At 42.5% G+C, this 14,265-nt stretch overlaps 1 protein-coding gene across 1 annotated transcript; it reads left to right on the forward strand.

Annotated features, from left to right (window-relative positions):
• The first annotated feature begins 916 nt into the window (after positions 1 to 916).
• On the forward strand, positions 917 to 5,970 carry LOC149228348 (uncharacterized). The gene is made up of 4 exons (XM_089380748.1): positions 917 to 1,355; positions 1,862 to 3,182; positions 3,930 to 5,627; positions 5,826 to 5,970. The coding sequence occupies exons 1-4, from the start codon at positions 917 to 919 to the stop codon at positions 5,968 to 5,970; spliced, it is 3,603 nt and encodes a 1,200-aa protein (XP_089236874.1).
• Positions 5,971 to 14,265: the final 8,295 nt, after the last annotated feature.

The following is a 14,265-nucleotide window of genomic DNA, read 5'->3' on the forward strand; positions in this document are numbered from 1 at the left end:
GCTGGAAGGGGTCTCCATCTGGCGCTCACCCTATGCCACATCAGAAGGTATGTTCGGACCAGGCCTCTCCGAAAATTTCTCTCCGTTTTCGCTTGGTGATCAGTCGAGGTCTTATCCTGTGGTCCTCCCGGATGTACCACCGACCTGGCCTGCCCTCTCTACTCCCCCCCACTCTCCGGAAACCCTCGGTTTCGTTTCCGGCTGCCTAAACCCTAACCCTGGTTTTGGACCTCCGGCTTCTGGCTCCACTTCCCGTCCGCTACAAACCCCATCCTTGCCCGCCTCCTCAGCCGGATTCCCGGGCTCTCTTGGTCTTTCTTCCGGAAGCTTCACCTCCGTACCTCCGCTCTCGGGCCCCCCTATTGTTTCAGGCATCTGTGACCCCTCCTCCTCGCATCAGATCCCGGCACCGTTGAACGCCTCCGCCCCTCCCCCCGGCCGCCCTCAGAACATTCCCCCCCCTCGGGGCCCTAAAAGGAAATACAAGTGTTTCAAATCCAAGGAGGACGATATCTTTCTCAGACTGGAAGAGGACATCCAGTGGGGGGAGACAATGGATTTTGCAGATCGAGTCCTGGTCGGGCGCATTAGGGGTCGAAGCTACTCGGCAGCACGTTTGAAGACCTGGGCAACTGAAGTTTGGGGTCATCATTTGGTGGACATCCCTTTCGTACAAACCTTCGTGAGGGGATGGTTCACATTGAGGTTCGCTCGTGCTGATCATACCAACTGGGTATTGTCCTCCTACTGGCATTTCGAACATGCCCCAGTGCTCCTTAAGAGATGGACTCCATTATTTGACCTCGAGACAGAATAGATAGGCATCAGACCAGTATGGATTCGGCTCCCAGGGTTACCTCTTCAATACTGGTTAGAAGATATCTTCAGGAGAATCGGCAATGCCATTGGCACCTTCATGGACTACGACAAATCATATCAGCAGACTGGCATGATGGCTTATGCCAGGATACTCATTAACCTGGATACCAGGGGAGGACTGCAAGAGTTCATTACAATTCAATGGAGAGACACGGCACGCAAACAAATCATTGACTACGAAGGCATTCCCTATCGCTGCCGCAGATGCCATAAAGTGGGACATCTTTATAGGGACTGTCCACTCCTTCGGAAAGCGGTGAGGAATGACAAGGATGGAGTGGCCGATCAGCCCCCGGACAACTCCCCCAGGTTGCACCCAGTGCAGAACCAAGAGGAACATGTGCACACACAGGAAGTTGGTGAACCACGGAACTCTCCGGAGGCAACAGACACTGCTATAGTCTCCACTGCTCCTCCTCCTGCATCACCAGCACCTGTGCATCCGGCGACTGAACAAGCGGGCACAGCGACTACGGGTAAGTCTTTTTCACTCCCCTCTCCAATATCACCTATTTCTTGCATATCATTGGGCATCTCATCTCAACATATTACTTGCTCTGATCCTCTCTCCGCTCTATCATCTCCTGTAACTCTCCATTACACCCAGGGCTTACAACCTCACGCATCTCTCATATGCTCCCTCCCGCTTCCTTCACCGGTGGCACCCCCATCGCTGATCACTTCGTCCCTCGCATCCCTATCCTTTCTTTCGACCCAGCCATCCCCCCGTTATGCTCTTCGATCCCGCGCGAAGGACAGAGGTCCTGATGCCGTTGGACTCGACCCGGTGAATGCTCCTATTACCCTTAGGAACTCCCGTGGACGACCCTCCCGCATTACCAAAGCAAGACACACTGCTGATGAAGAAGTTGCCCTTGGGCGACAACAGACTATCTTCAGGGCCCTTAGAGCGAAGGATGGCCCGCTATCCCTCCCCTCATGAAGATACTATCCTTCAATTGCCGTGGGTTTGCTAGTTCAGCCAAAAAACTAGCGCTCAGGAGACTGCTCACCTCATCTCAGCAGGACATTATTTTTCTACAAGAAACACTCTGTTTGGCCGAACCTCTTATCCATACCCTCACCTCCTGGCTACCTAACTGGACCTTCCATGCACTGGATGCGTCCGGGCGATCTGGTGGTTTGGCTATTGGGGTTTGTAACAGAGCTCTGGAGATCCGGAACATTTGGGGAGGTAGGGGTTACATTGGGCTAGACATTTTCGCCCATTCTGTAGCGATGGACATTAGAATCATCAATGTCTATGGCCCTTGTGCTGACCGAGCCAACTATTGGAGGTCATTACTGGAATTTGAACTATTACAAGCAGACAACATCATTCTTGGAGGTGATTTAAATTTCTCCCTTGGATTTAGCGAGTCATGGGGTCACTTGGCGCAGGTCGATTCCCTTACAGATACATTGTCCAGCCTACTAGAGGAACATCAGTGGGTGGATATTCCATCTGCTAGACCTCAGTACACCTGGTCAAATAACAGAAGTGGAGAACAAAGCTTGGCCAGAAGACTTGATAGATTCCTTATCAAGGAAACACTGATTAACAGTCTCCCCAGAATACGACAATGGGTTGGAACGGGAGGCATATCCGATCATCGGCCTATATTCTTAGAAGCAGAGGACTTTAATCACAAAATCAAAAGCCCATTCAAGTTTAATGCCTCTTGGTTACAGGACCCCTCTTATATACAATTGGTTCATAATTACTGGCAGAACAACCCCATCAGGGAAGATGAGGACCTCTCAGCGGGCTTTGTCAGAAAACTAACTGAACTCAAGCAGATTACTAAGAACTGGGCTCATCAAAAGCGCATCCAAGATAATCAAACACTGAAAGAGGCGGAAAGAGTCATTGCTGAGTTCGAGGATTCATCATCTGGGACCTTCCCCACCCCTGAGAGTAAGGAGAAGTACACCTCACTTATAGCGAAGCGCTCTCAAATCCTGAAAGAACGAGAAGAAAGCTGGAGGCTTAGAAGCAGGGCTATTTGGCTCACAGAGGGGGATGATAATACTAAATTTTATCATAAATTTGCCAATGGTCGCAAAGCCATCAACACTATTTGGGAGTTAAGAGATGATCGAGGGCACCCTGTTTCATCACAACAGAACTTGGCCAGACTGGCCACAGAGCACTTTAGGGGTATATATAAAGCTCCTGGAGACATTAATATCTTGGAGATCATGAGGGTGGCTGAACTTTTCCCCAGATATGTTGAACAGGAAGAGTCTGATGATCTACTGAAGGAAGTGACCAAGGAAGAACTGGAGGCTACTCTGAAATGGTTTAAAAAAGATAAAAGCCCCGGCCCAGATGGATGGACCATTGAATTCTACATCGCTTTCTTTGAAATCCTGGGAGGCGACCTTTTGAATATTGTAGAGGACAGCAGAAGGAGGGGCAGAATATCCTCTGCTATTAAATCCACCTTCATCGCCTTAATCCCCAAATCTAATGCCCCGAACTCCTTCGACGACTTTCGCCCAATCTCTCTCTGTAATTGCCTCTATAAGATTATTGCCAAAACCATTGCCAACCGCCTCAAACCCATTCTCTCGCATCACATATCCTCTGAACAATTCGCCTTCCTACACCACAGACAGATCCACGAGGCTATAGCCACAGCTCAAGAACTCATGCATACTATGCAGATTAAGAGGCAGAAGGGAATGATTCTAAAAGTGGATCTGTCCAAGGCTTTTGACAGAACGAATTGGTTGTATTTGAGGTTGCTGCTAACACATCTTGGTTTCCCCTTCGAGTTTATCAAATGGACGATGAGCTGTATCACCGATGTATCCTATAGTGTGTTACTCAATGGGGAAGCTACCTCATTCTTTACTTCAGAGAGAGGACTTAGACAGGGATGTCCGCTCTCACCTCTGTTGTTCTTGCTTATTATGGAAGGATTAAGTAGATTTATCTCATCTGCTCGTGATAGGCATCAATTAACTGGCATTAAACTTGCGGAAAACTTCTACCTCACTCATCTGTTATTTGTTGATGACGTCCTGATCTTCCTGAATGGCAGCATTGGGGACTCCACTACCCTTCATAACTCCATTCTACTTTTCCAGCAAGCTACAGGTATGAAGATCAATGATAATAAGTCCACGATTACTACAGTTGGCTGTTCCATTCATGAAACCGCCTTTGCTACTCAGCGCTTCCCCTTCAACAATTTGAACTTGTCGGATGGGATAAAGTACCTTGGCTTCAGACTGAAACCTATAGGTTACAGAATAGCAGACTGGTTATGGCTCATAGCTAAAGTGGAAAAGCGACTTCAGGTATGGTACCACAGATATCTCTCTCGTGCTGGCAGGCTGGTCCTTATTAAAGCTGTGATTGAAGCCACACCAGTCTATTGGATGTCCCTAGCCTGGATACCTAAGGGCATATTGAATAGGCTCCAAAGTATTTGCTGCAGATTTCTTTGGAAAGGTCACCAGCCGGGAAGGCTCTTCGCCTGGGTCAAATGGGATACCATAGCCAAACCCAAACGATGGGGGGGATGGGGTTTAAAGAGGTTCGACCTCTTCTCCAGAGCACTGGCTGCCAAACTTGGGTGGCAGCTTCTCACCTCAAATGGTCTATGGACGCGAGTAGCATATGCAAAATATATCAAGCCTCAGAACGTTTTGGACTGGATCTGCACACAACAAGGAACTAATCAAAACATATCCAATATCTGGAAAGCGGTTATAGGCACCTTACCTCTGCTACGAGAAGGAATCACATGGCGCATTAAGGAAGGTAATGCAGTGCGTATTGGTCTGGACCCGTGGGTCGGATGTGGAAATGCCCACAGGTTATCAGCTGACCTCATAAGGCACCTACATGACAGAGGGATTACACACATTATGCACATTGGAGATAATGAGAATTCCTCATTCCTCCAGCAAGCATGGTACACCGCTCAAGTATTAGAAATTCCTGAACAGTGGCAGAACGAATGGATGGAGTATACGGATGCCCTCACACAAGCTCACATCAGGCTCACAGAAGGACCTGATGAAATCATCTGGGCCTTTGCCAAGCATGGAGCATACGCCCCGAAGCTAGGATATTTAAGGCTCATGGAACCTTATAGGCCCCAGGATATCCATCCCACCTGGAAAGCGCTCTGGAAACTAAAATCGGCTCCTCGCACGAGATTATTAATGTGGAACATTCTATTTGACAAAATCCCTACAGGCACCAATCTCATGAAGAGATCCTTTTATGGTCCATTCTGTTGCCACTTATGCCAAGGGGAGGAAGAAAGCACAGATCATTTGTTCCTAAATTGCAGCACCACTCTACAGTTTTGGCACGCCCTCACCTCACACTATCCGCATTTGAAAAATTGGCAAGGTAATAACCTCATGGATGCATGGAAAAACTGGTGCCTGAACCACACAGGGAAATCTATCAACATTCCGCTGCTGGCCTGCTGGGCTGTTTGGATCGCGCGCAATCAGGCTATCTTTAACCTCAAAGCCCCACACTGGCCCACTATATTACACCATACGATTGTTGACTTTAACATGATACCTGAAGAGGAATCCACAGCCCCTCCTCGTATCATCAGACCTGTGAACATCGACAAAACAAAGCCATGGGCTTTCTTTGATGGCTCGGCACAAGATGCGGGCTGTGGGGGAGGAGCTATACTCTATCTCAATGAAATGCACTGCTTTAAGATACAAATAAATCTAGGCAGAGGCACCAATAACTTTGCTGAACTGTGCACGGCTAAACACATCATACACTTTGCTATCCATAAACAATGCAGACACCTTCAGCTGTTCGGAGACTCTAAAATTGTTTGCAATTGGCTGAATGATGCATCTCATTGTCATGCATTTTCATTGAGACACATTTTAGATGAAGCTAAAAGACTGACTGCATCCTTTGAATCATTTGTCTGTCGACACATTTACAGGGAACAGAACACCGTCGCCGACCAGCTCTCCAAAGAGGCAGCGCACAGACAAGGAGATGACTGGTTGATCCAGGAGGAAATCGACGGAACTTACTACCAGCACTACCACAGACCTTTTGATGACCACATGGGAGATGGGCTATAAAGCCCACACACTTACAGTACCATTTTTGTTTATAGCATGTATATATTTCTACTGTCTAGTCATGAGTACAGCTCTACTTTTTGATATTATCAGCATATATATAGCTCTCTGCGCAGAGCATGGACACAATTTTGATCACTGCTAGTTTTACTGTTTTGATAATGCTCCCTGCGTGGAGACAACTTGTTTTTCTCTTCCTAGAATTACAGACTATGAACTTGACAGGCACTGCTGCCTCCATATGAATATGCTTCGGCATCTGCAAAATGTAATTTCTCAATACTAATAGAAATTACGACATTTTCCCAGGGGAAAAAAAAAATACATATATATACATGCCGAAGCATCCAATACCATGGACCGAAAACCATCGTGTCGAAAACCATGGACCGAAAAACTAGGGGTAGGTTTGCCCAACCTAATATAGGGTTCAAAAAAAATATTTCTGGGGCGCTGCCCCAGACCCTGTAGAGGGGGGCTACCCACCCCCCTCAAACCCCCCTGCTACGCAATCTGTGCAACAAAGTGGGCACTCCGCCCCCCCTCTAACCCCCCGGTTCACTATGTGGGTTAGTTGTGGAAAGAATATAACATAACCCAACAGAGCACATATTTTTGCAATATACACTAAGGCTCCGGTTAGAATTCTCCATTTGGTTCCACCTGCAATACAAACTAGTCAATCACATGATCAACATCTTTAACTTTTAGGTCCCTATACTACTAGTGTAACCCCTATTGTTATTAGTAAAACCACCTTATTATATTCGTGTGCCCATATAGTCCCCATATTGTTATTATCTACCTCATAGAAGCCCACTATTTTTATTATTGTGCCCTTACATTATTATTTTTATGTCGGCTCTTATTATATTATGACCCCGTTAGACTCGTATATATAGAAGGAGGTCTTGTCATTTGTATCATCCAAGAATTGTTCATTTGTGTAATGTAAAGGAGGTTTCCCCCTCGAAGAGGCTGATTTCTAAGGCGTTCATCTATCTTTTCTATCTTTTTATGAGCTGGTTTCATAACATTTGGTATCAGAGCTTTGGATTCTAGGGTTTTGCTTCTCCAAATAGGTCATCGTGGTATTTTCACTATAACTTTTTTTCTGTGACATTTCAAAACCTAACAAAAAACCCATTTGAGAACCCATGAATTATTGGATGAATTGCATGGATCAATTTACTTCATCAAGTTGGATCTTCATTCAAGATATCATCAAATCATAATGAAGACTAAAGACATTCTAAAAACAACATTTAGAACTCATGAGGGTCATTATGAATTTTTGGTCATGCCTTTTGGCCTTACCAATGCACCTTCTACATTTCAAGGTTTGATGAATTCCATTTTCAAACCCTTCCTTAGAAAATTTGTGCTAGTATTTTTTGATGATATAGTAATCTACAACAAGTCTTGGAAGGATCATGTTCAACATGTTGACAGGGTGCTCAAACTATTGGAGGAGAAACAATTATATGCAAAAAGCTCCAAATGTTTCTTTGGAGTACAAGAGGTGAATATCTGGGCCATATTATATCTCATGAAGGTGTTAAGGTAGACCTTAGCAAAGTTGAAGCCATTAAGGAATGGAAAATCCCACATCCATAAAGCATCTACAAAGATTTCTTGGGTTGACAGGGTATTATCACAAGTTTGTTAAGAATTATGGGAGAATAGTAGCACCTCTAACAAAATTATTGAAGAAAGATGCATTTTCATGGACTCCAGAAGCAACAAAGGCCTTCGAACATCTTAAAAAGGCAATGTGCCACGCACCAGTCTTAGCTACGCCAAACTTCACAAAACCTTTATTGTAGAATGTGATGCTTCAGGAAATGGAATTGGTGTTGTTTTAATGCAATATGAAAGACCCATTGCTTTCAAAATTCGTGCAATCAAAGGAAGGTATTTACACAAAGCTATTTATGAGAAGGAAACGTTGGCAATACTACATGCACTTAAGAAATGGCGACCCTACCTAATCGGAAGACACTTCAAGGTAAAAATGGACCATGATAGTCTTAAATAATTTTTAGAACAAAGATTATCCTACGAAGAGAAACAAAAATGGGTCACAAAGATTTTGGGTTATGCCTTTGCAATCATCTACAAAAAAGGGAAGCAAAATGTTGTGGCAGATGCACTCTCAAGAAAGGATGAGGATGTGGAAGCATTGTTTTGTGCTATTTCTATTATCCAACCAAATTAGATAAACGAAGCAAGGGATGAATGGAAGAAGGATGAAGAAGTGTGGCCACTCATTCAAAAGTTGCAGAAGATCCCAGTTCAAACAATATTGCCAGAACTTGACGAGGAAGGAAAAATCATATTGGAGCCTGGAGCAGTCACAGAAACAAGAACCCGACAGCTACGAAATCAATCAATTTCAGAGTATCTCATCAAGTGGAAGAACTTACCTACTGAATATTCCACATGGGAGGACAAGAATTTTATACAGAAGAATCAAGAACTACTCAAGCGTTGAGGACAACACTTTTTGAAGGAGAGGGTCATGTTAGGTCCCAATACTACTAGTGTAACCCCTAATTTTATTAGTACAACCCCCTTATTATATTATTGTGCCCATGTAGTCCCCATATTGTTATTATTGTGCCCTATAGAAGCCCACTATTTTTATTATTGTGCCCTTACATTATTATTGTTATGTCGGCTCTGATTATATTATGACCCCTTAGACTCCTATATATATAAGGAGGTCTTGTAATTTGTATCATCCAAGAATTGTTCATTTGTGTAATGTAAACGAGGCTTCCCCCTCAAAGAGGTTGATTTATAAGGCGTTCATCTATCTTTTCTATCCTTTTGTGAGCTGGTTTCATAACATTAACATACTTCTTAAGTAAGGACACATGGAAAACATCATTGACTTTCACTGTCAGATGCAGTGCAGGTTAATAGGCTACTAAACCAATCCTCTCAATGATACTGAAGGGTCCACAAAATTGCGGTTCCAACTTGACACATGATCCAATCCGTAAGGAGCTCTTCTTTAGTTTGTTGCATAAGTACACCTATTCCGCAACCTGGAAGTCCTTGAACAACCTGTAACTATCTGCATAACTCTTCTTCCTATCATGTGTTGCCTTTAGATTCTTTTTTATAACTTGCATTTCCTATTCCATGTCCGCTAACATGTTTGGTCCAATCAACACCCTGTTAACTAGATCGCTCCAACTGATGGGTGTTTTGCAACTATGCCCATACAATGGCTTAAAAGGACTCATCCTCAATGATTCCTGGTACCCATTGTTGTATGCAAACTCTAGCAATGGAAGATACTCTTTCCACTTTCGATGTTGATGCATCACATGCATCCTCAACATGTCCTCCAATATCTTGTTGTCTCCCTCTATGTGTCCATATGTCTATGGATGATAAGTTGTACTGAAGGCCAACTCTGTGCCCAAACCTACAAACAACTCCTTCCAAAACTTGGAAGTGAACTTTCCATCCCTGTATGACACAATCTTCTTCGTAACACCATACATTCTGACAACATCTTTGATGAACATCTTTGCTACATCACTAGATGAGAATATAGGCTTCACCATAATGAAATTTTCAACCTTTGTCAACCTATCCACAATAACCATGATGGATTCATGTTGTCTCACTGCCTTTGGAAAACCTATGATTAATTCCATGGAAATGACCTCCCATTTCCACTATGGAATTGTGATCAGTTGTAACAATCCACCTGGAATTTTACATTCTTCTTTCACTCGCTGACAATGAAAATGTCTAGCCACAAACTATACTACATCCCTCTTCAAATTTAGCCAATAATAAAATATCTTCACTGATGTTAGTGTTTTCTGGTAACCTGGGTGACTTGAATATGGTTTCGCATGAAACCCCCTCAAAATCACTTTATTGAGCTCACGACTATCCGACACATATATTATATCTTTGAACCAGACCAATCCATCTATTGTAATACAATAATCCATATCATGTGCACATGCACCTGTACCTGTACATGTACTTGAACATGTTACTATACCTCTAACTATACTTGTACCTGTGCATATGCTCTATTGCAACTTGTGCACAATATCCATATATATGACACCCTGTTGACCTGCCCACAAGATCCTATCCTATAGATATTCCCATAGGAGCTCATGGTTGTTAAGTGATTTACCTGTACCCACTTACTAGGAGAATCTACCACTATGTTATCTTTACCTTTGATATATTGAATCTCGAAATTAAATTCAATGATCATAGCCAACCACCAAGTCTACCTACCATTCAGATTCTGTTGGTGAAATAGATAGTGCAAACCACTGTGATCACTCATCAATGTAAACCTCCTGCCCAGAAGATAGTGTCTCCACATATTCAGTGCATGTATAATCGCTGCTAACTCAAGATCATGCATGGGATAGTTCTACTTGTGCTCATGCAGTTTCCGTGACTCATAGCATACCACATTTCCATCCTGCATAAGGACTCCACCAAGTCCCTTCTTGCAAGAATCTGTGCATACTATAAAATCTTTGCCTAGATGTGTAATCTTTAGCACTGGTGCATGTGTTAACAACTACTTGAGCTGCTCAAAACTAGCCTCACACTCCTCTATCCATTTGAACTTCTTACCTTTCCTCTGGACTGATGTGATAGGATAAGTGATCTATGAGAAGTTCATGATGAACTTCTGGTAATAGCCTACCAAACCCATGAAATATATCACCTCATCCACATTCTTAGGAGCTACTCACTCCATGATGGCTCTTATCTTCTTTGAATCTACTGCAATTCCCTCCTTGGAGACAACATGCCCCAAGTAGTGTACCTCAGTCTGAAAGAAACTACACTTGCTAAGCTTAGCATACAACTATTCTGTACACTCCTGCTAAATGTTCAACATTTACTTCCTCATTTTTAGAATATACTAGTATATCATCAATGAAAAAAATAATAAACTTATCCAAATACAGACGCAACACACTATCCATCAAGCACATAAATGTAGTTGGAGAATTAGTTAAGCCAAATGGAACTACAACAAACTCATAATGGCCATACCTGGTCCTGAACACAGTCTTGTAAATGTCATCTTGTTTGATGCGTACCTGATGATATCCGGATCTCAGATCAATCTTCAAGAACAATGCTACTCCCTTCAGTTGATCGAACAAGTCATCGATCTTCAATAATGGATACCTGTTCTTGATGGTCACTTTTTTCAACTACCTGTAGTCAATGCATAATCTGAGTGTTGCATCTTTATTCTTTACGAAAAACACTGGTGCACCCCAAGAGGATACACTTGGCCTTATGTATCCCTTGTCCAACATTTCCTTCAACATCAACTTTAACTCAACCAACTCAGGTGTACTCATCCTGAAAGGTGCTTTGGATGCTGGAGATTCCCCTGGCACTAACTCAATATAAAAGTATACCTCCCTATGAGGTGGAAACTCTATATTGTCCTCAGGAAATACATCCTTAAACTATTGTAAAATTGGGTACCTTCTCAACACATCTTCATCCTCAACTTCCTTACCTTTATCACTAGAAATGTGCACTGCAAATAACTTACACCCTTTTCTGTGGCTACACTTTTTTTGCAGAGTTGTCACCATCCTAGCTATGTGGCTTTCTTCTTTCCCTATAAGACTCTTGGTTCCCCATTGTCATCAACACACCCAATGACTTTTCCATAACAGTGTACCTTGGTTCTATGTAGATACAACCAATCCATGTCCAACAACATATTGTATGATCCCAATGGTAATACATTCAAATGTGTTGTGGTAGGCATACCATTCAAATCGAATGCATAAGCTCTTACCCAATGATGAACTTGCTTCTTCGTACCTATAGCCAACTGCACTAACCAAGAATCTGCATGCAATTCCTTACTCAAACCACACTTATCCACAAAGTTAGGACTAACATATCTATAATTAGATCTAGGGTAAATCAAAATAGAAATAACTTGATCATAAATCTTACCATCCATATCAATGATAGATGCCTGATGCTCTGCCTGTTTCTTATCCAACGCTGCATAGATATAAGGAATACTCTAACCAACATCTCCAACAGTCTGTGGCTCTGGCGCATTGTATATCTTAGGCCTACCACTTTGGTACTTTGGAAAATCTGATGCAGGAGCATCTAACCCCTCCCTAAATCAAAGAAGAATTCAAAGCAGAGAAAAGTTGACGTGGCCAAAAAAAACCATATTTTCGTTTAATTCATATTATTAATAGAGATTGTTGTGATTCAGTTGAGTAAATTTAGAGATCTTATGAGGGGAGATTGGATCTGGAACGATCCAATCTACTTTCCTCCATTGTTATAAATTAGTCTTCGTGCATTCATAGGGGTAGCCAGACGCAGGTATATCCATTGCTGCCAAGACAAACTGGCTCATAGAAACATATTGTAATTTGAATTCAGAAATAATATAAATTGTGTGGTTTGTGGTTATGAGTTTCTTTTATTATGTATACGCGTATGTTAGTTCTTAAATTGAAGCTGTGCGTTGACGGGTTCGACTGAAATAATTTTAAATCGAGTTTGGTATCATTATAATTACAGATGGACCTTGAAACAGTGCAGGGATTTAATCCAATCGATGGTCGATTCATAGCACAGAGGAGCGCTGTTGAAATTGTGTGGAAGAATGTTAATTTTGCGGCATTCATCTTTTAAACTAAGTCTGAGTTTTATGTGAATCGATTGCCATAATGGAAGTTTGTGTGCAAGGGCATCGATATTAGTTCGCCGTGAAACAAATGGTGTTGCGCAGACCTCGTATTGATTTGTTGTGGAATATATGGTTTGAACCTCTTAAAACGATCTTATTGCTGCGTAGTGAACTTTTTAGTTCAGATTGTGGGCCATAACCCACAGGCCCAGGTTCGAGATTTATATATGAAAGGGGATTTTGGAAATACCCCAAGATCTCTTGTCATCATTTTTGGTATCAGAGCTTGGCTCTGTTGAAATTGAATATGTTTGTTTTCTGAATGAAGTTTAGTACCAGATTACAACAGAGAGGAAATTCATTCAAAATACAGGTGACAGCTTAAGAAAGAATGAAGACTGCAGCAATCTAGACTAAGAGAAGTTGTGAGAGAAGAACTAGATGTGTTCTTAAAAGTAGAATAAGGAAAGTCCTTAGAAGTGGCAGTGAACCTGAAGAATCCAACAAGAGATTAGACAGAGGACAATTGAAGTGTTCTCGAAAGAGATTGCAGAAGCCTAGAGGGAGCAAAGGTGTGCTCAATTGGTTCCAGACAAGAGAACCAGAAGGATGCCAAAAGACCGAGTGAGGAGGGCTTGGTGAGGTATCGTGTAACAGAGGAAGACTGTTACTGCAGAGGTTGGTTGCAGCTCAAAGAAGATCATGAAGGCAGTTCCACTGAAGAAACACAGTGGGTAGAATTGCTACGGACAAGGAGAAGCATATGACCAAGAGGTCATAAATGTTTTTACCTCGGGAGTTTGATGTAGGAGCATATAACCCCTCCCTAAATCAAAGAAGAATTCAAAGCAGAGCGAAGTTGATATGGCCAAAAAAAAACCATATTTTCGTTTAATTCATATTATTAATAGAGATTGTTGTGATTCGGTTGAGTAAATTTAGAGATCTTATGAGGGGAGATCGGATCTCGAATGATCCAATCTACTTTCCTCCATTGTTATAAACTAGTCTTCGTGCATTCGTAGGGGTAGCCAGACGCAGGTATATCCAGTGCTGCCAAGGCAACCTGGCTCATAGAAACGTATTGTAATCTGAATTTAGAAATAATATAAATCGTGTGGTTTGTGGTTATGAGTTTCTTTTATTATGTATACGCGTATGTTAGTTCTTAAATTGCAGCTGTGCGTTGGCGGGTTCGACTGAAATAATTTTAAATCGAGTTTGTTATCATTATAATTACAGATGGACCTTGAAACGGTGCAAGGATTTAATCCAGTCGATGGTCGATTCATAGCGCAGAGGAGCGCTGTTGAAATTGTGTGGAAGAATGTTAATTTTGCAGCATTCAGCTTTTAAACTAAGTCTGAGTTTTATGTGAGTCGATTGCCATAATGGAAGTTTGTGTGCAAGGGCATCGATATTAGTTCGTCGTGAAACAAATGGTGTTGCACAGACCTCGTATTGATTTGTTGTGGAATATATGGTTTGAACCTCTTAAAACGATCTTACTACTGCGTAGTGAACTTTTTAGTTCAGATCGTGGGCCATAACCCATAGGCCCAGGTTTGATATTTATATATGAAAGGGGATTTTGGCAATAC

Source organism: Pinus tabuliformis, chromosome J (assembly GCF_031772625.1).
Source record: "Pinus tabuliformis cultivar Carrire ecotype Pingquan chromosome J, CPIR1, whole genome shotgun sequence".
Taxonomy (NCBI): domain Eukaryota; kingdom Viridiplantae; phylum Streptophyta; class Pinopsida; order Pinales; family Pinaceae; genus Pinus; species Pinus tabuliformis.

What these genes read in the sequence shown, in the direction of transcription:
- LOC149228348 (XM_089380748.1), top strand. Translation starts at nt 917, where the DNA reads ATGGACTACGACAAATCATATCAGCAGACTGGCATGATGGCTTATGCC. An exon ending in AGCGGGCACAGCGACTACGG is followed by an intron (nt 1,356 to 1,861) that starts GTAAGTCTTTTT and finishes TTGCTAGTTCAG; the next exon opens with CCAAAAAACTAGCGCTCAGG. An exon ending in ACCAATAACTTTGCTGAACT is followed by an intron (nt 5,628 to 5,825) that starts GTGCACGGCTAA and finishes ACACATTTACAG; the next exon opens with GGAACAGAACACCGTCGCCG.